Source organism: Oryctolagus cuniculus, chromosome X, assembly GCF_964237555.1.
Source record: "Oryctolagus cuniculus chromosome X, mOryCun1.1, whole genome shotgun sequence".
Taxonomy (NCBI): domain Eukaryota; kingdom Metazoa; phylum Chordata; class Mammalia; order Lagomorpha; family Leporidae; genus Oryctolagus; species Oryctolagus cuniculus.
The window spans coordinates 132,277,644-132,304,055 of NC_091453.1; the positions used below are offsets into that span (position 1 = coordinate 132,277,644).

General features: G+C 58.4%; 1 protein-coding gene across 7 annotated transcripts; it reads right to left on the reverse strand.

Moving 5' to 3' along the window:
• Positions 1–559: 559 nt before the first annotated feature.
• HCFC1 (host cell factor C1) lies at positions 560–26,369 on the reverse strand. Of its 7 annotated transcripts, none has more exons than XM_002722628.5 (26): positions 25,197–26,369; positions 18,606–18,754; positions 18,311–18,471; positions 17,398–17,606; positions 16,434–16,518; positions 15,869–15,975; positions 14,238–14,417; positions 13,793–14,152; positions 13,346–13,506; positions 12,628–12,825; positions 12,053–12,277; positions 11,788–11,892; positions 11,337–11,556; positions 10,916–11,058; positions 10,682–10,820; positions 10,221–10,441; positions 8,150–9,623; positions 7,723–7,883; positions 6,588–7,032; positions 5,906–6,226; positions 5,597–5,715; positions 5,380–5,517; positions 4,454–4,639; positions 3,285–3,585; positions 2,597–2,660; positions 560–2,426 (listed from the first exon to the last, which is right to left on the reverse strand). In XM_002722628.5, exons 1-26 carry the CDS (start codon positions 25,387–25,389, stop codon positions 2,387–2,389), a joined length of 6,105 nt encoding a protein of 2,034 aa, XP_002722674.1. In that variant the 5' UTR covers positions 25,390–26,369; the 3' UTR covers positions 560–2,386. The 7 variants fall into 7 exon arrangements, with proteins under 7 accessions (XP_002722674.1, XP_051693456.1, XP_008248525.1 ...); XM_051837496.2 differs by having other exon boundaries at positions 6,588–7,164; XM_008250303.4 differs by having other exon boundaries at positions 5,906–6,229; positions 6,588–7,164.
• Positions 26,370–26,412: the final 43 nt, after the last annotated feature.

A 26,412-nucleotide genomic window follows, 5' to 3' on the forward strand; every position in this document is an offset into this window, starting at 1 on the left:
CTTGTGGCATGAGCACTGAGAACCCAGGCCACCAGCTCGGGGTCCCACACCAGGCTCACAGCCCTTGGGTTGGTTAGCAGTAAACTCTTGGCACCTAATAGAAAGCGTACCCTCAACTCCATTGGCACTGTGCTTCAACACTTGTCTTGCTTCTTCCCTTTGGAGCCCTAGCTCACGAGGGAACCGGATGTCACTTCCACTGCACCCACTGTGCACCCACCTCATGCCAGACAGAGCTGTCCTGGTGGGGACACCCTGGGGGCCCTGTGCTTGCAGTGTAGGCGCACGGAAGCTGCTGGCGACCTGCCAGGCCACTGCCCTGCTGCAGTCCTCCAGCGGGGTAGGGAAATGCACGTGGTTTGACTCGCGAAGTAGAGGCACACACCTGGCCTTCACCCAGGCCAGCAGCCAGGAGCCTGGAGCCACAAGCCAGGGGTATGGGCCTCACCCCTGTGCGCCTCCATACTTTGGAAGTGCCAGTAATGAGCTCTGGGCAGACCCCAGCTTCCCCCTCCAGGTGCTTGTCACAGAGTCCCCAACACAATCAGATGCCAGATGGTTATTTCAAAAAAAGTCTTTTAATTGTTCAAAATAGCACAAAACGACATCGCACTATGGTAATATTGAGTCACAAGGGGTTACTCTACAATAGATGAACGGGCATACTGTTCTCAGAAACAAGAGAAATCAAAGGGCGCTCGGGAGGAGGGATGGGGTAAAACAATGGGACCAGGCGAGTGGGCTCCAAGGTGACTAAACGTGACGTCTTCCACACGAAATGTACTATAATACAACAAACCAGAGGCCCGGAGGACGCAGGGCGTAGGCGGAGGGCACCCCCCCGCCCCGTCTCCGGGCAGAGCTGCGGGGACTGAACACACTGGCTGCTCCTTTAAGTCTTTCCGCGATCCGCCTGCAAGCCTTGCTTGTTGCCTGAAGCGCAGGTGTTGGGCAGAAAACTCCAGGGCCCCGAATTTCTGGGTGTGACCCTAGACAGGAGGACAGGTCTGGCCTGGGGACAAAGCTACAAATTCATTGAGCTGGTGGTTGGTGCCGTTAGCCCACTCAATTGCCCCAGCCTCTCTGGGCTGCCTCCACGAAGGCCCGGCTCCCCTCTAACCACCCCTTTCCTGGCTGCAGCAGCAGTCCTTCAGGGTATCGCTAAGCCTGGCTGAGGGGCAGGGAAAGAGCTGTGAAGCCAAGACAAGCAGGCTCCAGCCCACCAAGCTTGGCCCTCTAAGTGTGGAGCGCTCGTCCTAGAGGGCTGAGGTGTGATGGCTCACTCCCTCCTCTGTCCCAGAGGCCTGGGACGGACAAAAGAAGAGGGCAGGACTAACAACAGGAAATCAAAGTGGGCAGTGACAGCAGACCCCACGTGGGAGATTCCACACCTTTCCTGCCCCAGCTGCCCCCTGCATTTTCCTCCAAAAAGATCCCTGCCAAGAATTAGCCGAGAGGAAAAAAAAAAAAAAAAAAAGATACACATTCTGTACACAACTAACAACAAAAAAGGGACAAACCCCACACGCTAAGGCTAAAATTACAATAAAAATGTTAACTTCATTGATTTCAACTTAAAAAATACAACAAATGCAGCAGTTGGTGATGCAGCCCCCAGCTTGAGAGCCAGGAAGGGCCCAAGCCAGGCTTGGTGGGAGCTACTCCACACCCCGTAGGGACGTTCTCACAGCCGCTGCTCCGCGCCCCGCCCCGCCCCGCCCCCACCTGCTCCTCTCCTGTCTTTCCTCTCCTTTCTTGTCTTGCCGTAATGGGGAAGGGGAGAGGAGGTGGGAGCAAAGGCCTCTGAGGAAATGTGTTAAGCTTCCGGGGGGGTCACGGGCACAGAGGGGCTGGCTGAGCCTGAGGAAGGGGTGATGCAATGAGTGGAACCAGACACCTGGCCAGGGCACCGCGGAAAGCCTCTTTGAGACCTCTTTCCTTGGCTCCTACGCTTGTTCCCCGCACAGCCCCTGGCTTCCCCCTCCGGCCATGGGAGAAAAGCCACAAAACAGGTGTGGGCTTTGAAGGGCTGGCATTTCTGTCTCCTTTAAGTTTCCCTTTCTCTCCCTCCGCGGTCTCCGAGTTCTCCAGTCTCGCACAGCGGGGAGGGCCGGCCCCCACTGAGGAGGAAGCAGGCATACTACTCTCGCTTACTGTTCTTTCCAACTGCCTTCTGCTTCCTCCCAACAGCCACGGTAAAATGTGCTTTCTTTATTTTAAAAACAGAGAGAGAGAGAGAGAGAGAGAGAACGAACGAACACAGGCCAGTGGCTCGTGAGGGTGGAGTACGGACACGGTGGGACGGGAGGGAAGGGTGTGCCCGGGGGGGTGGTTCCTGAAGCAGAGGGGGGTCTGGAGAAGAATCCAGGTGCTGGTCAGCTTCCTCTCACTGACCATCTGCCTTAGATTTCTTTGGAGCGGATTTCCTTGGAAGATGGAAAAGGGAGAGTTAGTGCAGGTCCTCACGGCACCGCATTCGCCATCAATGGGGAGAAGGGGTGCAGGGGGAGACGCATGGCGTGGGTGCAGCTAAGCTCCCCCAAGGCACTCCCACCCGCAGCCTCAGCAGGCTCCTGCAAGGGGCGTTCCTCCTTACATTTCTGGAGAAGACATGGGCCGCTTGCTGGCCGGCTTGCTGCCAGAGCCGTCTTTACTGGTTTCTAAGAGGCAGAGAGGGGGGGAGTATCAGTGAGAAGGCGGAATCCGATGTCTCCCCAGCCAGCAGGGCCGCCCAGCCCGGCCCCCGACACACACCACACTGCCCTTCGGGGCCCCGATCACGGCACCTCTCGCCTGGCTGTCCCTGGACCCTGCTAGAAACCCTCTGGGCTCAGCTCTGCAGGGGGCTGCAGCCCTTACTCGGCCACAGCAAGGGTTCCTCCCACCCCCAACTGGACTCTAACCTCTTGCCTCTTCCTCCAGGGTCTCTGGACATGCTCTTCTCACACCCCTCCCCGCTTCCTCTCACCTCGACCCCGCCCCTTGAGAAAGCATGTCCGCCGCCCCAGAGCGGGCGAAGCACCCGTGAGACACCCTCATAGCGGCCCCAGATCGTAAAGATCCCAGGTCAAGTCTGTCTCAGAACTGATGTCCCTGGCCCCAACACAACAAGGACAAATGACCAGTGACTGTAGGGCAGGACAGTCAGGAGAAAGCAGCGGCAACTGCCATGTGGGAACAGGTCTCAAACGAACAGTTAGTCAGTCAGCTACCAACGCCCAGGTGGGCTGAATGCCCGGTCCCTTCCCTAGAAGCCGCCCAAGGAGTCCGAGGAGCAGACTCACCTTGCAACCACCTCACTTGGGTGGCGGGGCCATAGCCCTTCTCGTTGCGTGCTGCGATGCGGAAGATGATGGCAGGCTTGGTGGTGTAGTCGATGTGGGCATTGGAGAGGCTGGAGGACTGCACGAGGCAGGAGGGGCTGGGCCCGCAGTACACCCGCATGAAGGCCAGCTGGGCCGGGGCCGAGCTCTTGGGCTCACTGCCAGCCTGTGAGCTCTGGATGGCCAGGTACACGGAGTACTCTATGATCTTGCCGGAGGTCACAGAGGGCGGCTCCCAGGTAAGGTGAGCACCATCTGGACTCTAGAACCAAGGGAGCACAAGGTCAGGCCTTGCCCTCTTCAGCTGCTGTGGCCAGGGCCCAACCTGCCCATCCCCAGAACAGAGGGGGCTAGGAGCTTCCGGAAGAGACTGCTCATCCGTCACACAAGCCATTATTTTTCGTAACACCATAGATAGAGCTTTAAAGAGATCTGCCCGTAAGTGGAAGAAATAAAATGAACTGGAGCAGCCTTGGGGTGAGCATTTGGTCTAGCAGTTAAGCTACCAGTTGGAACTCCCACAGCCCGCACTGGACTGCCTGAGGACTAAGGGTCCTAGCTCTGGCTCTGACTCCTGACTGCAGCTGGCTTCTAACACACCAGTAGTCGGGCTCTTGCCACCCATGGGGGAGACCCGGATGGAGTTCTTGTCTTCTCCCCTTTGGCCTGGCTCAAGCCCGGCTGCTGCGGGCATCTTGGACAATAAAACAGCAAATGGAAGCTCTAACTTGGCCAGCCTCTCAAAAAAAAGGAAACAATAAACCCACATCCTTCCTATACCCACTCTGCCGCTCTGCTAGGTGTGACTTAGCCTCTCGATGCCTCAGTTTCCACATCTGAAAAACGGAACAGATCTCCTCGAGATGTTCTCAAGATTGGATGAAATGAGGCTGGGGATGGAAAGGGATGGGCTTGTGACGTTACCCACAATAGCAGTGTCTGTCCACTGAAGATGGGCCCTGCTGCCTAGGCCCACATCCTTGGGGCTCCCCTGAGTCACCCCTGCCTGGCTGGCACTGTTCCCGTGACCTGCCCTAGCACAGACAGGGAGTGCTGAGTGCGTGCACTCTGTTGCAAGCTGCAGGCAGAGGACCAACCAGAGGCAGAAGGGTACATGCAGCAAGACTCACTTTGCTGATTTTAATGGCACAAGGGGCCCCTGGGAAACCAGGCAGACACGTCTTAAAGGCTGAGATCTCGCTGAACGGCCCCCGGCCACAGGCGTTGATCCCAGCCACACGAAACTTATAGGCTGTGCCCGGCTGCAGCTCCTGCTTCTTCAGTTGGTTATAGTCAGGGACAGTGCCCGAGTCATCCTGGGAATAGAGGACGGAACAGAAGAGGGAACAAAGAGACACAAAGCCCATTGTCAAGAAGGCAGCTCAGAGGCGGGCGTCTGGCGCAGGTTAAGATGCTGCTTGGGCTGCCCACCATCCATCCCGTGCTGGAGTGCCTGGCTCACATTGCGGCACCTCTGCTTGCGATCCAGCTCCCTGCTAATGCGTACCCTGGCAGGCAGAGGTGAAGCCCTGAACGGCTTGGCCCCGACGCCCGTGTGGGAGACCCAGGTTGCCTTCCTCACTCCAGGCTCCAGCCTAGCCCAGCCCTGGCTGTTACAAGCATTTGGGGAATACACCAGTGAATGGAAGATACCGCTCTGCCTTTCGAATAAAGTGGGGAAGAAAAAAAAAAGTGGTAGCTCTGGGACCAGCAGAGGAGCCGTTTTTCATCCTGGGACTGGCAAGGCCAGGAGGACTACAAGAGCAGAGGAGGTCAGTGGTGGCTGTCCCTCCGTGGCAAGAAGGGCAGCACGGTAAAGCTGACCTGGGCCAGGTACTGCCTTCAAGTACCAACAGCTGTTGCTTCTTTTCCACTGCCTCGGAAGAGCAGTCTCCACCTCTCTGACTCGGGTTTCCTGGCTGCTCACGTGGACCCAAAGACGGGGCAGCCTCCTCGGGGCCCCTGCTGCGGGTGGCAGCCCCAAGCTCGTCTCTACCGACACTTGCTTCACGGAAGGACCCACCCACCAAAGGGGTCCGCTCCTGGGGATACTCACATCTGACGGGACAGCGTCATCTGGCGGCAGGAAATAGTGTGTCACCATTACATTGGTGCCCTTGATGACCCCCACGTCAAACCACTGATTCTCCTTCTTCACGGGAGCTTTGCTGGGTGGGGGCGGCAGATCCGGCTTCTGGAAAACCAACAGGCCCTCAGCATTGAGGACCTGGAACAGCCCCTCGCTCCTCCGGGTCCCATTCTACTCGACTCACCACACCGAGGGACTCGATGCCATTGGCTACTTCAGTCAGAGTAGCTGCAGCCTGCAGCTTGGCTGGGCTGGCTACCACGACCGGCTGGGGGGCCACAAACGTGTTGGATGGGGCCAGGCCTGGAGGGAGAGACAGTGTCAATGGGGAAGATTCCACCCAGGGCCGACCTACCGGCACCCTTGTCCTGCTCTTGCAGGCCCCTGCCCACCCCCTACCCACTGAATCACCAGTTCATTCCCAGGTCTCAAGAGACCTCTCTTCAATCCACTGAGCTCCCTAGGGCAAGCACTGAAGCTCAAGTTCACTCACTCTCGGTGGCTGTGGAGGGCAGCAGCGCCACAGTGCTAGGCACGGCCCCGGCCAGCTCACTGAGACAGTTGCTCTCGATGGTCGGGTCGTTGAGGCTGTCCGCAGGAGCCAGGGCCTCGGTGGGGAGGTGCTGCTGCTGGGCCTGGGCCTGGGCCTCCTGCAGCTGCTGCTGCTGCTGCACCAGTGCAGCCAGCTCCTGCTGCGTCAGCACGATCGGGATGGTGGTGGCCTGGCCCTCCTGCCCCTCGGCTGACAGGTGACCCAGCTCTGCCTGTGTCACAGCCGCTGCCGCCTCAGACGTGTCCATGGGCTCCCCAGTGCCTGCTCCAGGATCAAGCGAAACACTACTTAACAGGAACACTGGTGCGCATGCCCAGCGCACAGACTATGCCCCCGACGGAGGTGCTCAGAGCTGATCCCAGAGACCCTGCTTCCCAGACCACCTTTATCTCAGCCTCTTCCCACTACAAGGGGGACCCGGCCAAGGGGCCTTGCCTCCTCCCTTTCCACTAATGCCCACCTGCCTGGGCCCACGAGGCGATGCTCTCCATCACATGACTCATGCCACCTTCAGGGTTCAGTGGGCCTTTTCCTCCCAGGATATCCCCACAGCCTTTCATCTAGAGCTGTCACCCCTCAAAGACGGTCCTATCTTCCCTCTGGGCTCCCGGGTGACACCTACCCATGACGGCCTGCTGTGCAGCCTGGAGTACCGCCTGGATGGCCAAGGCCTGGGCTTCCTCGGTGGCTGCAGCCTGGGCAGCTGCTTCGGCGGCAGCAGTCACTGCCAGCTCCTCAGGGGTGAGCCCTGTTACCATGAGGGTCGTGGTGCCCGCCTGGGCCTCGGCCATCAGCTCTTGGGGAAGTGACAACTGGTCTACTTCGGACTGGGTGGGCGGGGGTGGCTGCACCACCACAGTGGCCACTACCGCTGAGCTGGTAGGCTCCTGGCCTGAAGATGGGTCCCCTGTGCTGCTCAGATCCACGGCGGCCTGGAGCTCAGGGGTCTGGGAGGCTGACAGGACCTCGGTGGACTCCCCCATCAGGGGTGTGGAGGCAGACTGCAGGAGTTGCCGTGGCGGCAGCTGCTGGCGAGGCCCTGGTGACACCTGGAGTTCCTCTGGGGGCTGCAGGATGTCAACAGCAGAGAAGGGCATGTCAGAAGTTTCTGTGTTGGCTATGGTCACCGTTATCGTGGCTGGGATGGGGACTTCAGTAGTCAGAGCCCCTGGGGTAGTCTCAGTCACTGATGAGATCTTCTAGAAAGGGAGAGAAGCCCCCGTCAGAGGGGAGGAGAGGGAGGCCAGAACCAGGCAGTGGGGCTGAGGAGCGACACAGCTGCCATGTTTCCCTGCCGGCCTCCAGGTTTCATTCTTGATGGGCTACTTCAACGCCATGTTATCAGGGGTGCGGGACAGCAGTTCACAGAATGGCATGAGACATGTTGCGAGAGGACAGAGCCATGAGACACCCTAGTCGCAATAAGCCTGTTCTCAGAGAGGACGCCTGGCCTAGACAAGGGGGTACTGCCACCTCCTCCCCACCCCCTACCTCACCCCACTGTCTTCCCTTTACAGGCTACAGGAAAAGGATTAGGAGATTACAAGCGCCCCACAGCCACTGAGGTCCTGGGATTCCTGCCTGCTGCCTCCCTTCCTGGCAGACCCCAAGGCTGTCCTTATATGGTCTGCAGAAGGGCCCCAGAGCGCCACCATGTCTGGTACAAGAGTGACATCTGCTGTCCGATTCGGGAACATGTTCCCACGGACCAGAGGCACAGAGGGCAGGAAAATGCTGAGGGAGTCCTGGACTCTTACCGGCACAGAGGGGCCTGGGACAGGTGTGGACTGTGTCACAGTAGTCACAGCTCGCGGCAGAGTGGCGGACACAGTTGTCGTGATGGCACCAGCGCTGGTTATGCTCACGTCACCCTGGCTGCTCTCCACCTCTCCCTGATCACTGGCAGCTGGTGGGGGGTCTGTGGGGTAACAGAGAAAAGGCTGCTCAGCAGACGCTCCAAGGCCTCCGTCTGGCTTCAGCTAGCCGTGAGCGAGCAGAGAGCAGCACACAGCGGCCTACCTGGGGATCCTCTCGTCTGTGTTGCACACACCAGACCACCTCTACCCCACCCCGCTGGCGAAACAGATGCGAGAAAACGTTGGGACTCTAGACAGGCTTCCCTACCACTTCCTTTGTCTTGAGCCCTGGGACACACACACGTGCTAGGTCCACTGCCTCACTCACCTTGGTTTGAGCTCATGTTGGAGGTGACAGTGGTGGCTGTGTGTGTGGTGCCCGTCTCGTGGGTCTCACACGGGGGATTGGAGCACACCCTTTGCGTTGGGAACGGAGCAAGCAACGTGGCACTAGCCTGCTGGGTGACAGTGGGCGGTGCTGTCACCTCCAAGCTGGACTCCAGGGTCCTGTGGGAGGCGGTGGCATCAGGGAGCAGGGCACCCACGCTGACCGACATGGTGGTGCCAGTGGAAGTGGTCTGGTGCGTCTCGCAGGGGCGACTCGTGGGAGGCTGCTGCCCACCCTCAGGCTGGCCTGCACCCCCATTGGAGGTGGCAGTGGTGGCCGTATGCGTGGTGCCTGTCTCGTGGGTCTCACAAGGCGGGTTGGAGCACACCCGCTGGGCGCTGCCTGCATTGGAGGTAGTGGCGGTATTGGTGGTGCCCGTCTCATGGGTCTCACACGGCGGGTTGGAGCAGACTTGGGTCACGGTGGCTGAGGGGCACAACAGCGCCTCCAGAGCCGTCACAGTCACGGTGGTGCTGGGCGAGCTGGACTGGAGGCTGTCGTACACAGGTGTGAGTGGCCCCCGCACCACAGCGGGGCTGTTGCTTGTGTGGATGTGAAGGGTCTCCAGCTGGCGCCCCAAGGGCACGTTCTTGCTGCCAGCTCCACCTGGACCGACTCTGCTGCTCAGAGGTGCCAACTGCACAAAGGTAGTGCCGTGGCCCCCGGCCTCCAGTGCCATGCTCGGCCCCAGGAGTGGCCCGGCAGAGTAAGGGACCCCAGTTGCCATCACAGTCATGGTGGTACTGGTTGCACTGGTCTGGCGGGTTTGGCATTGGGGCTTCACAGAACCCTGGGCTCCCTCTGACCCCCCAGCAGCCACCCCGATCCGGACCACAGCGGGTGTGCTGGTGGCACAGGCACGGCGGGCATCACGCTGCTGGCTGGCACCAATGCTGGACACGGCGGTGGTGGCGGTGCTGGTGGTGCCGGTCTCGTGGGTCTCACAGGGCGGGTTCGAGCAGCCGTGCTGCCCGGCCATGTTGGAGGTGGCGGTGGTGGCGGTGTTGGTGGTGCCAGTCTCGTGGGTCTCGCAGGGCGGGTTGGAGCAGACGCGGACCACGCTGCCATTTTGCTGTGCCACCGCTGAGGTCACAAGAGTAGCAGCTGCCTCCTGCCTGTCACAGACAAACTGCACTTGGGTGGGCTGGGGGTGTCCCCCAAGGTTAGCCACCACAGTGGTGGTGGCTGTGTTGGTGGTGCCAGTCTCGTGAGTCTCACAGGGTGGGTTGGAGCACACTAGTGTCACAGTGCCAGGCTGCACGTCACCCTGGCCCGAGTCAGCAATGGTGACGGTGGCTGTGGGCTGTTCTGTGGTGGGTGAGGCCAGAATGGACACAGGGAGGTCGTGCACAGGCTGGGCCTCAACTCCACTGGGCGCTGTAATCAGAGTCACCTGGGTGGGCTGGGAGACAGGCTGTGGAACACACAAGACCAGAAAAGTTAGTGTTACAGCTGTTCCTCCTGTTGTCCTGCATTGTCACCTGTGCCAATCAAGACCACCAACTCCTAAACAGTCCTTGCAAATTCAAGATCCAATTGTCTTCTGATCCCAAGACACTGGCTCAGTCACCGGGGAGGAGTTGCCACTCAACCACCAAGGGCAACTGCACAGAGAAGGGGCTGTGAGGCAAGGCCCAGGCAGGGGAGGGTCATGTGCCAGAGGTAAGCACCCTGCCAGGGAATGGGCCCCCCCTACCCCGCCACCATGACACACAAAGGCAGCAAGCCACACTTCTCCACATTCCAGGAATTCAGCTTAAGAACAGTATGAAGAGCAGAAACACTACGTATACATCCAAAAAACACTGATATCCTCTGTAACGTTACAAGAGGAAGAACCTGATGCCCAACACCCACACGTGGCTGAAGCACAGGGCCTCCCTGACGAGCGGACAATGCCAGGGACTGGGTGCCAACAGGGAGAACGTCTCAAGTAAGGGAAGCCTGGTCACCGCTGCACCCAGCAGCACAATGCCCTGGAGACAGCACATGTCCCTGGGCCCAGTCCTACCTGCATGGTGATGGTGGGGGTGCTGAGCCCACCAGCTGCCGTCAGCGTGGTCTGTGCAGCCGACACTGTGATGGCAGTGGGGTTGATCACTTGGCTCGACAGGGTGGCAATGGTGCCCAAAGTGGTGATGGGCGTGGCCAGAGAGGCGCTGGTACTGTGGCCCCCAGCTCCAGCGAGGCTGGTAGAGACAGTGCCTGTCACCGTGCCCAAAGTTGTGACACCTACAGGGAGGGAGGGTGGGAGGGAGAGGCCGAATGAGGCCTGTCGCTGCTACCACCTGTGCAGCAGCTTTTCTCTCTGGAGGAGGCTGGGCTGCCAGAAACCCTGAAGGGCAGCCATGGGAGACAGAAGGCTCTGGAGAGAACACCTGCTACCCTCCCCAGCCGGCCCGCAGGGAGGCAGTCACAAGAGGAGGGATGGAACCCGGCCACTGCTCAGGCCCTGACCCGTGGGCTACACACCTGTGGTGCCCTTCACAACCAACGTGGTGACAGCCGGCTTGACAGCAGAGACAGTGACGGGGGTAACCAGGCGAACACCCCCCATGGGCACGGTGCGGAGGATGGTGCCTGGCTGTCCAGGGGCCCCCTTTAGCACCACCTGGAATAGCAAAGGAAAGTGCCACCAACGTCACTCCTAAGCTGGCTGGACTGGACTGGAGACTGCACTGAGCAAAGGGCCGGGGCCCGCCTCACCTGGGTCACTCCCTGCTGTCCATGGCCAGTGGCAATCTTGGGGACAGCAGTGATGATCTTGGCAGGCGCGCCAGTTCCTGAAGTCATAACCTTGGTGGTGATAATGGTGATGGGGGACTTGATTCCAGGACTGCTCGTCACACCTGGACAGAGAGACGGGCCCAGGAATTCAGCCTTGGGAGGGTCCCTGGGCCCCGTGTCTCCCCTGCTGCCTCTAGAGCAGAAGGAAGAACTGTGAACTGCAGCCACGACCCTGCCATCTCCCTCCAGACCGTCACAGAAATGCAAGCAGAGGATCAAAAAGGGGAGCCAGAGCAAACCCAAAGAGCACAGAGTCACCGGCTTCCATTCCCCTTCCCGGTGTGACTTCACCTCCTCGCCAGCAAGAAGCTACGCAATTCCCAGTGGGGCAGGCTCCTACCTGTGGCGCCCGCCTGGGTGATGATGGCTGACATGGGGATGGTCTTGATGATGGTGGTCGTGCCGGGTTTGGTAGTACTGGGGGAGACGCTGCTGATGCCCAGGATGGTGGGCTTGGTTCCCGCCCCACTGGCCTGCGTGGTAGTGATGATGGTGGTAGGCTTGCCATCTGCTGAGGTCACCAGCTTCAGGATTGTCCCCGCTGGCAGCGGCCCTTTGGTCTGAAAGGGTCAGCAGGTAGATGAGCTGGCCACCCTGTGACGGCAGCCTAAGGAGCTCAGGGGGTATTCTAGGTGCTGTGGACGATGGGACTGGGCTGCAGGACTTCCTGAACTACACTTCTTGGGGGATCCTCCATGGGCAGGGATTCAAGTCTGGGCTGTGGCCTGGCACCCACTCTTGCTCACGAGGCAGAGGAAGGGGACCATTGGTGGCACGGACCAAGAGCTCACCTGGATGATCTGAGTCACGGGGCCCGTAGATGCCTGACCTGTAACCGCTGAAGTCTGAACTGGTTTGGTCTGGACTACTGACATCACTTTGCCCAGATTGGAAATCTAGAAAGGAAAGAAAGCAGTAGGGAGTGACCCGGAAACCAAACAAGGGCATGGTCTGGGCTGGGGCTCTCCTGGAGCTGGCCCAGAGCAGCAAGTCACCACTGGCAGTCATCGTGGCCTGGCAGCTGTCACATGCCGCCAGGTGGTGCCTGTCACTCACCAGAGCACTGCCTCCTGGGACAGAGATGGGGCTCTTCACGAGGGTGATGGTCTTGGTGACCCCACCCACCACTGTGGTCACCACCTGGGCTTGCTGGGCCACTGTCACAGTCCCCGACTTGTGCACCGTGATGATAGGGCGGGTAGATGTGTTGGCAGCAGAGGAGACAGATGTCCCCACCTGGGCAGCTGCAGTCTTCAGCATGCGGGTGGCCGGGTTGCTCACCTAGAGGGGACAGAGATACATGATGGGCGGTGCCACCACCCAGAATGCCCACGGAAGGCTTGGAGCTCCAGCCTCATCTCCCCACCCCCTCCCCTATCCCAGGCCAAAGAACAACACATTTTGAAGGACACAAGCAAGCTGAAAGATTACAGGTCTAGCCTAAGGCTGTCACACCCCAACCTAAGGGTGACAGCTTCTTCCACAGCCCATGCACGCACCAATTGTGGACCAATAACCTGAGGGTTGGTCCAAAGCCCAGAAGGAGTGACCACTGTCGTCAGATGAGTGACCAGAAGCCCCAGTCCTGAGGCTGCCGGCTCAGAAACAGGACCAGAAAACCTAATGCTCACCATGACTGGCGAGGAGGCCACCTTCACAGTAGCCGGGAGGGTGGTAGTGCCGGGTGTCACGGCCACGGTTTTGACAATGGTGGTGCCTGCTGGGACACTCAGCACTGTGGGCGCCGAGGAAGGAGGGATCTTCTGGGTGGCAGCGGCAGCAGCTGCCAGCGCAGCCATCCCGCTCATCTGGGGGTTACTGCCGATGACCTGCGGTGGGCACGGGGAGCGTGAGCCTACAGGGCGCCGCCTGCCTCCCTGCTCTGCAGGCCTCAGCGGAAGGGCTCAGCCCTGCCCAGGGAACCTGCATCCTGCCAGCAGCATCTCTTGGCTCTCCCTGCAGCCGGCCCCGAACACGAGCAGGCGCAGCAATCCCAGCAGCAGTTCTTTCGCAAAGACCAGAGTCAGACACAGTTCCATTTCTCACAGGCCTGGGTCAAACCCAGCTGGCTAGTCTCCCCTCAGGCTCCAGGACAAGAAAGCCCACATTCGAAATGCCCTCAGGATCAGATGGAAGGCGAACGTGTTTTTGCGACAAGAACTTATTAACTCTTGCCACATCTTCCAGAGCTATCACCATCAACACTTTACAAATGTTGGAAAAGCAGGTTATGCGGTACAGGTGCAGGCTGGGACTGGGCCTCTGTCAGAGTGCTTCCTATTGATTCTACTGGGTCCCCGCAAAATCCCACCCCTGCCCTCTAAGCCCAGCCTAGCAACCATTCCTCACCGTCCCTTGGGCACTCTGCGTTGGCACAACCATTCGCACGCCAGCGGGAAGGGAGGTCACAGTGACAGGGGCTTTCCCAGGTTGGCTGGCAGGTCGCATAGTGACCAATGGGGTTCCTGTTGTAGCCTGAGGTCCAGTCACTTTGAGAACAGCAGGAACACCTGCAAGAAGGGGCCAACCCTCAGCAAGTCACCTGCACATCCCATCCCAGCTCCTCCGCTAAGTTCAGCACACACACTTGCCCTGACCTGCCTGCCTGCGCTGTGTCTGGCTGGCCCCTGCCCTCGGAGGCCTGGCTGTCCCAGGCAGCTGGGCCTTCTCACCCTGCCCCACCCGCAGGAAGATGCCCGAGGAAGTTGCCAGCCGCTGTGTTGCTGACTTAGTTTGGCTGCCAATGAACCACAGCAGCAGCCCCTACTCAGGCACTGAATGCCCCCAGGACCTTACCTTGGGTCCTGGCTGCAGTGGGCACAGATATGGAGCTGCCTGGCACCGTCGGCAAGACCTGGATGGTGGTGGTGGTTGGGGGCGCAGCAGCAGCCTGGGGCAGGAGCGTGATGCCTACTTGGGTTAGCGGCTGCACAGCAGGCGCAGCTGCTGCTGGGGCAGGGCTCTTGGGAGGGTTGGCGGGCACAGACGGGACTGGATTGGGTGTGGGGGAGGTGGCAGTAGCAGCCGTGGCAGGAATGTCATATTTCTGGAGCTGTAGAAGGTAACTGTCGGCTGTTGCCACTGCCCCCCAGCTCACCTCCAGGGAGTTGGTGTTGGCTCGTACCAGTTGCACCCGGGCTGGGGGAGGTGGCTTTTCTGTAAAGAACACCACTGGTAAGGGGGGTGGGTGTGTTAGCTTTCGGGATGGTAGCAGTGGGCGCCCAGTCGGACGGCATCTTACCTGTCTCCAGGTACCACAGGTCCTTACAGCATACTTGGTTGTTCCAGGCCTTGCGGTAGCCATCGCGCCCACTCCAAATGTACAAGCGGGTGTTGATGGCAACAGCACAGTGGCCGGCTCGAGCCCGGGGAATGTTATCCTCCAATGTATCCATCAAGATGGTCTCCCAGGCCATGGTATCTAATGGAAAGAGGGGGGTGGTCAACAGAGGAAACCACCCCCCACCAAATGGCCCTTCACCCTTCTGCTGTCAGGGATGGGGAATACCAGAAGTTGTCAAAGACTAAGTTAAAAGCAAGCAAAGCAAGCAAAAAAAAAAAAAAAAAAAAAAAAAAGAAAGAAAGAAAGAAAAAAAAAAAGCCTACAAGGCAAAAGAACAGCATAAAACAGAACTACAGGGGGTGCGCGTGAGCACTATGCGGCAGCAGGTTAAAGCCGCGGCTTGGGACGTCTGCATCCCGTATCAGAGTGCTGGTTTGAGCCCTAGCTATTCCACCTCGAATGCAGCTTCCCGCTAATGCACCCTGGGAGGCGGTGGATGATGGCTCAAGTATTTGGGTCCCATCCACCCGTGTGCAAAACCGGGTTGGAGTTACAGGCTCCTGGCTCTGGTCTGGCCCAGTCATCCTGACTGTTGTGGGTATTTGTGAACTAGGGGATGGAATGTATTTTTCTCTCTCTGGCTTTCAAGTAGATCAAAATAAACAAACATCTGAAAAATATAAACTTAAAAGCCACAATCAAAAAACTGGGAAACTATTCGAAATGCACAGTTTTACCGAACTTATCACATAGTGAAACCATGCACAGAAAAGACTGGTAAAGGGGAACACAGTTTGCAGAAAAACCAATGGAAAGATTCCATGAGGAAATACACACCCTCAGTCAAAATGAGAGAAATGCAAATAGAATCATCAGGTGTCTGGCAGTTCTGTGATCGCTGCACATGGGGCTCGACATGCACCTGGGCCGGGGCGGCCCACAGGGCGCTTCAGTCACCTATCAGGCTTGGCCGAAGTGGTCTGTTGTGGCACCCCCAGCGCAGTCTACTTTGCCACAGCCTCTGTGCAGGGTGGTGTGCCAACATGTGATGGCAACTCTACTCTTAAGTGTTTACCCTCTGCACATGCATTCAAGTGGGTGGGGACAGCACAAGGATACTCACAGAGCAGCATCTGTACAAGTTATGGCACCTCGATAGTAACTCAAGAGAATGAGGCTGCTCGCTGTGCAGGGATGGGGCATACTCTCCAAGATGTAGGAAATGAAAAAGGCCAGGTGTGGCCTGCCATTTGCTTTAAAAGCTGCAGCTAACGCTTGCGTGTGTAGAAGTCTCTGCAGGGTGGACAAGACACCACCCACGTGGCTGACTCTGAGGAGGGAACTGGGAGGAGGGGAAGCTCTGCAGCACGTGTGCTTTTGTGCTTTCAGATGCTGGACCGTGTACATGAAGAGCCTATTCGAAAACGAGAAAGGGGAGCATCGCTTCAGAGCACTCTGCGCACTGCATACTTCTGGTGGAGTCTAGGAGCCACGGGCCCAGCTTTGCCCCCTGCACATCCCCCACACAGCCGTCAGGGCCGAGGAGGGTCAGCCTCCTGCAGGCCACTCGGAGCCCGAGGAGGCCATACCCAGGTTGAGACAAGCCAGCGTGTTGGTACACTTCCACTCCTTCTCGTGTGTGGCCACTTTGACGTCATCCATGACAAGAGGCACCCAGCCACCAAACACGTACATTCTGAGAGGGGGAGGGAAGAGTAGGAAAGGGTTGTAGAGGAGGCACCAAGCTAGAGGCCACCTCTTCAACCCACAAAGTTCTGAACACCTTCAGTGCTCCAGCTCTCCCCAGGAGTCTCCCAGGGTGCACGAGGCCTTCTGCCACGGTCCTCTCCTACCTGCTGGCTCCGCCCTCGTAAGAGCTCTGCCTCTCCCTCTGCATTTAGAGACCCGGCTGCTTAACAGAACCATCTACCACAGTCTGCACCCCTAATGGAGGGGAGCCTCACAGGCCCAGAAGGGTCTCCAGGCCGGGCTTGTGTGCAGCCCCCTCCACTCTCATCTGTCTTCTCTCAGGGCCCAGTGGACAGAGGCAGCCTCGGGTCTGAGGAACTGTCCAAACCAAACTGACCGAGAACCTTTTGGGAGGGAGGGCAGTGCCGGGCCAGGAAAGAGCAAAGCGGGTGAGTGGCTACTCACTTGTTTCCTATTGTAGTTGCCGAGTGGAGACTGCGAGGAAGAGGCGCCACCCCACTGAGACTGGGCTTATTCCATGTCAGGGTTTCTGTGTAGGAAGAGGAAGGGTTATCCACCCTGGATCAGACAGAGATCTTCCCTGGACTCAGGGAAGGCTCAGAAAGGCAGGCTCTGACCCAGTGCAAGAATTCCACCCCTGACCTCCCTACAGCCCTAGCAGGCCCTCTCACCATCACCCCAGTGGCCTGAACTTGGCATGTACCGAGCCGTTTCGACCATCCCAGCAAGTGTTTCCTCCACTGTGTGCTGAGCCCTGCTCCGATCAGCACTGTTGTAGGGCTTGAGGGAGCTGCGGAGCTCAGCTTTCAGCTGTGCCAGCCTGCTTGCCTCCTCTCCACAAAATGCACTCACCCTGCGCTGCCTGCCAGTTTGGGAAACATTGGGCTGAAAATTATTCTCACTACACTGTTTCTTTTGAGTGCCGACTCTGATCTATCGGACATCGTAACCAGCGTTCATCTGCTCTGTCAGCCAGCCCCCTCGTGGTTAACCACCTGCTCTTAACCCCCCACCTGGTTACCAGCCCAAAGAGCCCCCAGAGACCTACCGGTCTACTGACGTCCAATCTTACTACAACACTTAGACCAAGGCGTACCACTGCATATCCAGACTGAGCGCGGACCGGTCAACCGGGAGAATTCCAGCATGCAAAGGCACTCATTTCTCCCCTCGTCCTCCCACAAGCTAGCCAACAACTCAGCCAAGTGAACCTTGTTCTTTTAAAACATGACCCCACCAGCACAGGGCAGTTCTAGCTGCCTCAGCCCCACCCCACCATGACGAGAGCAAAGAGCTCCGCGGGACACTTGTTCTCCATGAGCCCCACTCAGTACGCAACGGTGGTCACCCGTGCAGCTAGCTGAGCAGCAGGCCTGCTGGACTACCGGAGGACCACCCAGCTTCTTACCAATATCCAGGGTCCAGAGGTCGCCCAGCCTGCAGCCACTCATCCCTCCATAAATCACCAGCTTGGATTTCTTGTTATCCCTTTCAGTGTAGACCACAGCAGTATGCGACTCCCGGGGTGGGGGCAGCACCCCATAAGTGATGGGGATGTCCCAGGCTACCACTCCAGAGCCTGGGCGTAATTCCAGGATATACAAGTCATTGAGGTACCTGACGAAGAAAAATGAGTTGTGGCAAGTCTCGAATCCATGTGTCAGAGGCCTCATTTGATGTCCTTTTATCGGTGAACAGTGGATGCCCTGGAACATAGTGGGGCTAAAGCCATGTGAACTCCAAGCTGTTCCACCCTCACCCCTGAAGGAGGAGGTCCCAGAGGCTAGAGGGGGAATTCAACTGGAGCAGCACGGCAGGCTGTATCAGGCTGCGTGGCAGTCTTGAATCCAGACCCAGCAGCAAGTCCTTCTGGACTGCTATGCACACAAAGCTGGGCATTATTCAAGGGCCTCCTTAGAGCAAGAAGGGGTGTCGGCTTGGGACTACCTCCAAACAGAAAGGCCCTTGGCCACGGGCCTTGGAAAATCCCCATCAGGAAACCTGTAGGCAGTAGAGGCTAAGAAGGAAAGCAACCAGCTCCAAGCGGGTTGGAGGAGCAGGGCCCAGTCCAAAGCAAAACAGGCTTCCACCTCCTGGCCCACCCCTCCTCCCACAGGGCCTGCACAGGATTGGACTTCCAAGCTGGAAGGCTTTCTCAGAGCGCATCTAATGCCACTCTCACGTCACAGCCCCCGGCACGAAAGGGGACTTGGCCGCAGTGGGGTGAGCTGGTGCGTCTGCTTGCAGACTCCAGTGAGCCCTGCACACAGGCAACCACACCTGCCCTGGGAGCTATTACAGAGAACAGGACTGTGCCTCACCTCGGAATGTTGTTTTTGGGGTCCTCACTATCGTTGGCCAGACCCCCAAACAGGTAGCATTTGTTGCCCACAAGGGAGAAGCTGTGGCCAAGTCGAGGACACGGAGGGGGCCCATTTTTGGGCGTCTTTGCTTTGAGTCTCTTCCACTCCCATCGGCTTGCCTGCAAAATCAAGACTTGGAGATGGACTCTTGGAGAAAAGACAGGTTGCGGTATAGGGAGAAGACGCTCTGGGGCGAGGGGAGTCGCCCGGGATGGAGGAGGGGACAGCACCAGGGAGCTTTACACTCTGTTACCTGGAGCTCGTAGAGATCGTTGCTGTATTTCCCATATTCCACCATCCCACCAAACACCAGCAGGCGAGTACCGTCACACACGAAGCCATAGGCGGCACATCCAGGGGGGATGTCCCCTCTCACAGCCGGAATGAACCACTGGTTAGTTGCTGGGGAACAAAAGGAAGCAGAAGTCAGAACCCTCGGAACCTTCAAGACCCAGAGCCCCATTCCTCTTATTCCCCAAGTCTACAGGCTTCACGTGTGGTCAGAAAGGCGGGACTGACAACTGCCGCATCCCTAATAGGAGCTCTGTCAACTGGACCACTGGCACCTGGCTCCAGTCACTCTAACAGGTAGGAAATCAAGATAACGTGTCAGCTTCAGGGAACCTGGCCACCAACCTCCTTCGCCTACTGCTCAGTGGCTCATCACAAACCAACTTCTATACCCCGAATGCACTCACCGTGGCCCCAGGCACCTCTTCCCGGGAGCCTTCGTTTCCTTCCCTGAACCACATGGTTGGGACAGCCAGAGCCCAGAGCTGTTGCACCTTTGGGTGACCTATGTAGAACCCGCTGTGGGCCAGTGTCCATCTTCTCGCAGGAAGCCAGGAGGCAGGCAAGGGATAGAGGTCAGCCAGAGCTGGCCCACCTTGCAGGCTTGCAAACCATCCCTGCTCCAACCTCCTGCTTCTGTGTCTCCTAGGTGACGGTCCTCAGACTCAGCGGTAATGCCTGTGCCCCTCCAGAATATTCTCTAGCCAGAGATGACAAGGCAACTGTGCAGTGCTTCTGTCACAGAAGCCTCTCAAACACCCATTTCTAACTGGGGGCGGGGAATCCATCAGAGAGGGCAAATCAGACCCCAGGCTCTGCCTGGCTTCCCCAAAACAGCAGTCAGCTTTCAGCAGGGATCATGCCCCTCCCTGGCTCGCACACCTGCTGTGCTAGGGCTTCTGGAAGAAGTGACAGGGGGCAATGTCCTCCTCCCATTACACAGTATTTAAAGGGCTCTCGGAGGATATACCACTCTCCTCCAAAACCCAAACCAGGGGCTAGAAGCAGAGGTGATTCCACCCCTAACTGGGTTTTCATGACATCTGAGATCTGAGTAAGTGGATTACAGGAAGGAGCTGAGAACGTGGCTCCAGCAGCTGGGCACACACAGCTGAGAAGGGGACTCAACACTGCTGCCCTTGGGATATGACTGGCGGGGAGGTTCCTGCGGACCAGTCCCAGCTGCTTACTGCTCTCAGCCTAACTTTCCATATAGGATGCTGTGGTATTATGATATAATAAGAGAAATAACATTTGGTTTGCTGACCAAAAAAAGTGTCATGAGAGTAGGTATGGAAAAGGAAAATCAGTTTTTCACTTACTCACATGCATTTAGGGGAAAGGGGTTGGCCATGACCGCTATTATAGCCCCCACCGCACTGTGGGTCATGGGCCCTACACTGTCACGCCTGAAGCTGTGCAGGCAACGTGGCCAAGGGGCTGGTGCTCCCCTAAGACAGTCAGGCCTTGCCCTAGAGAAAAGTGCCTCCCCAGCTCTCCACTACCCAACTCCACAGGTGGCTCTGAAGCAGGCTGCTGTCCCCTTAGCTGTTTTTAGCTGAGTCACTGGGACTCCAGGCTGCCCAGCACAGCCTCTCTGCCATATTCCTACAGGAGACGTATGACACGTGTACCCACTGTGCACACGCGCACTCACCTACCCAGAGCCCTGCTCTCTGGCCCTATCTCATGGTCCCAATGCAAAGACAAACCAAGAAAACAGGCAGCTTCTGATGGGGAAGCCAATCAACCTTCCACAGAGCGGCAGAGACAGCTTTGAACGCTCACAGGAGCGTCATCCACGTCAGCAGGAGCAAAGCCGAGAGACACCTGCGGGACCACCACAGTCAAGTTCCTGGTCAACAAAGGGAGAGTCCCACAGGGGAAGTGACTTACCTGAGCTCACAGAAAATAGGGACAGACAACATCCTTGTCACTTACTGACTCAAAGTGATGGATACATGTCTGCCTAAGAGCACCACATACAGGCTGCCACTAGCTATCCTGGCTGGGGAAGCGAACAGCTATGCACTCATAGGTCATGGCTGGGGACAAAGCCACAGGGCAGATGAGCTCAGCCCATGGCCTTCCCATCATACTGTGATCACTGACCCAGCAGGCCAGGCTCAAAGTGACCTGTGATGTCCCCAGGGCTCCTGAGCACCAGGAGCCTTCTATGAGACACAAGATGTGCTCATCATATTCTAGAACAGTCCAGGCAGGGCAGGGGCCGTCCTCACTCCCCATCAAGGCTGGGCTGCCAGGGAGTACAGTTCATGGTATGAAGGCCAACTCTGTTGTCTTTCTGCATTTCACTCCCAAGTCCTGGTTCCGCCTCCAAGAGCACAAGGCAGCAAGCAACCACCCTCTTTTCCCTTCTGTCTGTCTCTTGAAGTCACTCAGTCGCCCCTTAGGAGTAAGTGGGGGATAACATGTAGCCCAATTCCTGGAGCCCTGGTTCTGGGTACCTTCTGGCTCGTCACTGCTCTGCAGGCTGGCTCTCAACACTGAGGGGAACCTGAAGAGGGGAGGCCATCACCTGCAGGATCCTGCACCAGACCGACACCACTCAGCCCCTCCCTCTACTCAGCAAGACTGAAGCCCTCGCTTCTGTGTTTTATCAGTACCCTACCCCTGTTCACGGTTTGCTGTCCCACCACCATCCACACAGCAGGGCGGAGGCAGACCACCAAGTTCAAGAAACTATTTTCCTTCTGTCAATCTGCAAGGTTCTGGTTGATCCATGACACTTCCAGTGGCCCCGACCCAGGCGCCAAGCTGGATGCTGGGAGGCCGACACCTTCCCCTCCCACTCCCAGTGGGCAGGAAGGCTGCATACCCCTGAGAGCAATGACAGGAGCGCACCGACAGAGCTGTGAGCCAAGCTCGACCCTTGGAAGCACAGAGCAAGGGTAACACGGAAGACAGGAACGGTAAGGGCTTCTCAGAGACGTGACATTTGACCTGGGCCCTGAAGGGTGAACAGGATTTCCCAACAAATTTAACAAGCAGGGCCAATCAGGAAGTGCCTGCCAAGAGCCCCCTGAGAAACGAGGTCAGCCTGGTATGCAGGGAGTGCAAATGTGATCCCGGCTTGATTTAATGGCCAATTAGATACAGGGACACACGAAAACGGAAGCGTTTCCAAGGAAGTGGCTCATGGCCTGTTAATGGAAGCGCGAGGCAGACCGCGGCAGTCTTTGCAAAGGTCTGCAATCCCACTCAAGTCCGCCACCAGCTACTGGGGTGATCCTGGACCTGTCACCAGACCCCGATTTCTCCATCGCTAGAAATAAGGAAGTCCCACTAGGTGTTTCCCCAGGCTCTTTTCAACTCTGAGTCTAGGACAGCGTGGATGCTGCGGTGCAGTGGGTTCAGCCGACACTTGGGATGCCCACGTCCCACATCAGAGGGTGGGTTCAAGAGCCAGCCGCTCTGCTTCTGACCCAGCTCCCTGCTAATGCATCCCGTGGGAGACCTGGGTGGAATGTGGCGTTCCTAGCTTTGGCCTGGCCCAGCCCCGGCTGTTGGGAGCGTATGGAGAGTGACCCAACAGATGGAAGATCTCTCTCTGCCTTTCAAAGAAATAGAAGCAAATAAACATTAAAAAGAGCCTATGACATTAGAAAGCCACTGAGGCAAAAACAGCCTTGGGCAAGCACCCCCGCAGGGGGACATCCTATCCCGTCCCTGCAGGGCAAGGAACCCTTTAGCTCAGAACCTCTGGGCAATCTGCTTTGCCCTGCTGAATAAAATCCGAGGACAAGGACAGTAGCTACTCTAAGACCTCATAAAGACCCGTCAAGTGTCCCACAGCCACTGAGGTGACCTTGGTGAAGAGGAAGAACCTCTTTCTCTCCCACACGCACCCTTCCAGGACACACACACTTCCCCAGGCCCTTCCTTCGTCACCCCCAGACTGCAGAGCTGGCCAAGACAGGGAGGCCCACACACTGGCCCTGGCGCTTTCTCATCTAAGTGACAGGAATGCTTCCAGATCGGGTTTCTCTCCACAGGGGCAAGTCTTTGGGAGGACTGATCCTGCAAAAGGCAAAGGAGAGGAGGCAGAGGCGGAAGGAGAACAAGCTCTGCCCTCATTTAAAATGAAACAAAGGAGCAGGCGAGGCAGCTGCTGGGGGCAGCTAGGATGACTGGCAACACCAAGGCCGCCAGGACTCCCCAGGACTCCCCAGGACTCCGCAGGAACAAGATGCTGACTACTGAGGCCCAATGCTCACCACGCTCCCATTTCGCCAAAATAAGGGTGAAACGCGGGGTGAGGAAGCCGGAGCGGGGCTCCTAGACACTCTCTGAGAAGTCGCCTAAGGAACTGATCGGGGCACTTTGCAAAGTGCTCCCCTGGAGGATTCCCAGCCCTCTGGAAGGCTGGCTATCCTCTAACACACAACCCATCTTTGGAGACTGCTAATGAATTAACACGAAAGTGGTCAATTCATTTTAATAAACTAATGAATATGCAGAGGCCCCAGGAAGCCAAGGCAGCGGGCAGTGGACTTTGGAGCTGATTGTAATTAGGCCCCTGCCCTACTTTCTAAAATTGCATTTCCCTGCCAGGGAGCCTGCTCCAGGCCTTATGAGAAGAGTCGGTCCAAGAAGTTGAAAAGGTGCTGTTCATGGCGACAGCATCTCCACCAACAGCCCCACCACTGCGGAAGTTGTAGTCCTCCCCTTGGCGTTAGCTCACTGGGCTAATTCTTGCCACCACAGTTGCCTGGCTTGCAGGTACACCCACAACCCCCACCTAGTTACTACAGCACCCCCCCCCAGGAAAGGTCCCATTCCCTGGAGGCAACAGGTACCAAGAGACAACGGACAGAAAGGGTCACCAGCAGTCCACCAGCCTTTCAAATTCAACTTGGTAGGGGGCAAGAGAAACCTGGCCCTCTCCCTTGGGGTGGGGTGAGCCCAGCCCCAATCCTTTTACTGCTCAAACTGACTTTCTCCCTTGGGGCTTCCTGCTGCTCACCCCCCACCTCAAGAGCAAGGAGTTGACAGGCCAGTCAAGTTAAAGACAGTTGGGGCCGGCACTATGGCACAGTAGATTACGCATCTGCCTGCAGCACTGGCATCCCACATGGGTGCCAGTTCGAGTCCCGGCTGCTCCACTTCTGATACAGCTCCTTGCTAATATGCCTGGGAAAGCAGTAGAAGATGGCCCAAGTCCTTGGGCCCCTGCACCTGCATGGGAGACCCGGAAGAAGCTCCTGGCTCCTGGCTTTGGATCAGCACAGCTCCAGCTGTTGTGGTCATCTAGGGAGTGAACCAATGGACCTAAGACATCTCTCTGCCTCTCCCTCTCAAGTAAATAAATAAGTCTTTAAATAAAACAAAGAAACAGTTGTAGCCTTTTGGCATCCGGGATGTGATGCCCATGCAGGCTTGGTCTCCAGGGTGGGAGGTGCCCTAGAGGTACTCCGCTAGTCCAGGGAGAACAGCCACAGGGCAAGGCGGAAACGCTGCAAGCCAGCCTCACCGCCGGTCACGGTCATGGGCGGGGACCTTCTTCACGCCACCTGCAGTCTTCCAGGCTCTCACTGAGGAGAGCGGACACAGACCCAGTCTGGGTCCCGTGGGCCAGGGAGCAGTCCACGGGCATCTCAGGGGCTAACCTCTGTGCTTGCTGTCCCAAACAGGCCAACTGGGGGTGCGGGAGACACAGCTGCCGGCGCTGTGTCCCCGAGTCCCAGCCAGGCTGCCCAGCAAGGGACCCAGCATGCGGCTCCCAGGAGGCAGAGGGGCAGAGGGCCACCTGGTGCATCAGCCATGCCTGGGGATGGAGAGACTCCCCGCAACCGCTGTGGCTTGGGTTTGGGGAAGAGGCAGGACAAGCTGAAAGCCCCTTCACCACACGGAGCAGGTGAGGTGTGGGTCAACCAGCCCACTGCAGGGACGCCGGAAGGCACCGCACGGAAGACAGGCAACTTGCAAAGCCACGAGCACCCCGCGCGAGTAAACGCCGAAAGCAGCGGGGCGGCCTCGCGTCCCGTCCTTTGGGTCCCCCAGGCCGGCGGGCCCGGTGGTCCGGTCCCCCCGTAGGAGCGCCTGCCTCTTCCACGGGCGGAGACAGCGCTGTAACGGAGAGTGGGCACTGGCGATAAGGCGGCTCGGGGCCGGCGCGGGGTGCGGGGGAGGCTCCCCGCTCCGCCAAGGGGACACATCCGCCCGCCGCCCCAGCCGGCGGCTAACGGTGTCGGCGAGAAGTCGCCAGCGCGGTGGCACCCCTCCCCCTCGCCAGTCCCACTAGAGGGCTTCTCCCAAGTAACGAGGAGCCACCCTCAAACACAGGAGAGTCCGGGGGTGGAAGAACGGGGGGCGGACCGGGGAAAAGAGAGGCACCAGGCACAGCCAGGGGGAGGAGAGAGCAGATCAGCGGCGGGGGGGCTGAGGAGGAAGGGGGGAGGGATGGCAGGAGGGGGGAGAGGGGGAGAGGGAGGGCGGAGGGAGGAGGGCGGGGGGAGGAGAGGGCAGAGGAGGGAGCGGGAGGAGATGGAGCGAGGGAAAGCTCGGAGGAGCCAGCGGGCTTCGCACTCACCCGTGTTGTACACGTGCAGTTCGTCCACGATCCCCTCATTGCCGCCGCCGAACACCACGATGAGCTCCTTGATGGCCACGGCACGGTGGCCGTGGCGGGGTCGGGGCACCGGACCCGACCAGCCCACCACTCGCTTCCAGCGGGGCTGCAGGAGCACCGCTGGCGAGTTGGCGGGCGACACGGCCGAAGCCATAGTCCCGGGAAGAGGTGCGATGGGAAGAAGTCACCAGCGGGAAGGGAGCCCCTCAATTCCTCTCTCACACACCCCCTTTCGTCTAAGGCAGCTCTCACTGAAGAGCGGTTCTTCACACAGCGGTGGACGACTCCATGGAGGCCGCCATCTTAGCTACACTCCTTCCCTCTGCCTCTTCCCTTTCTTCTCACTCGCCCCGTCTCCTCAAGAGCCTCCTGAAACTGTTGAGCGCCTCGCCCGGAGAAGCTGGAAGCCGCCGAGTCCTGCCGCTCTGACCATTCGCCCGGGCGCTCCCGCTTAGAAGCTCGGGTGGCAAGACCTGGGAGCCGCCATCTTGAGCCGCCTCTCTCTCCTCCCTTCCTCAGTCGTAGCCCTCCCCCGCCGGAAATGGCGGAGCCCCGGCCCGGTTCCCACACCCCCAAGTCCCCAGCACTGGCCGGCTTCCGGGGCGGGTGGAAAACAGCCACAAGCGCCGCGGTCGTTCCAGCCCCACCGGCGCTCAGACCACAATTGTGGGAGCCGCCATCTTGAACCCGTCCCGCTTCCCCGCCCAGCGTTCAGTGCAGCCGCCGCTCGCCAAACCACCTCGACACTCCTGAGGAATGGAGGCGCGCCGAAAGCCGATGGAACCAGTTCGAACTCCCAGGAGTTGCTCGGGGCCTCGCGCCGTACGGCTCGTGAGGTCTCGCACCTCTCTTGAGTCCGCCTCTGCTCCTCAGGCTGCGCCTGCCGCCCTGGGAGCCGCCATCTTGAGACTAGCTCCCCCTTCCCCCCTATTCTCTTCCTTCTGGGTCAATTCTTGCACTCCAAACCAAATGCAAGGCAGCGTCCAATCCTCGCTTCCCTCCTCAAAACTCCTTCCCACAGAAGCCGCTCCAAAGAGCCAGAGTTAGGCCGCGGAGTGGCAACTGTACGGCAGGAGGAGCGGTAACGGCAGGGAGCTCATGCCTCCTCCCTGGGAGCCGCCATCTTGTGTGAAGAAGTAACAACTAAACATGGCGGCGGCTGTCGGGCGAGGGGGCG

Coding starts and splice junctions, on each gene's coding strand:
- HCFC1 (XM_008250301.4), bottom strand. CDS start 25,389: ATGGCTTCGGCCGTGTCGCCCGCCAACTCGCCAGCGGTGCTCCTGCAG. Junction 18,755..25,196: donor ACTGCACGTGTACAACACGG/GTGAGTGCGAAG, acceptor TTTGTTCCCCAG/CAACTAACCAGTGGTTCATT. Junction 7,165..7,722: donor TCCCAGGCCCCTCTGTGCCG/GTAAGAGTCCAG, acceptor CTCCCTTTCTAG/AAGATCTCATCAGTGACTGA.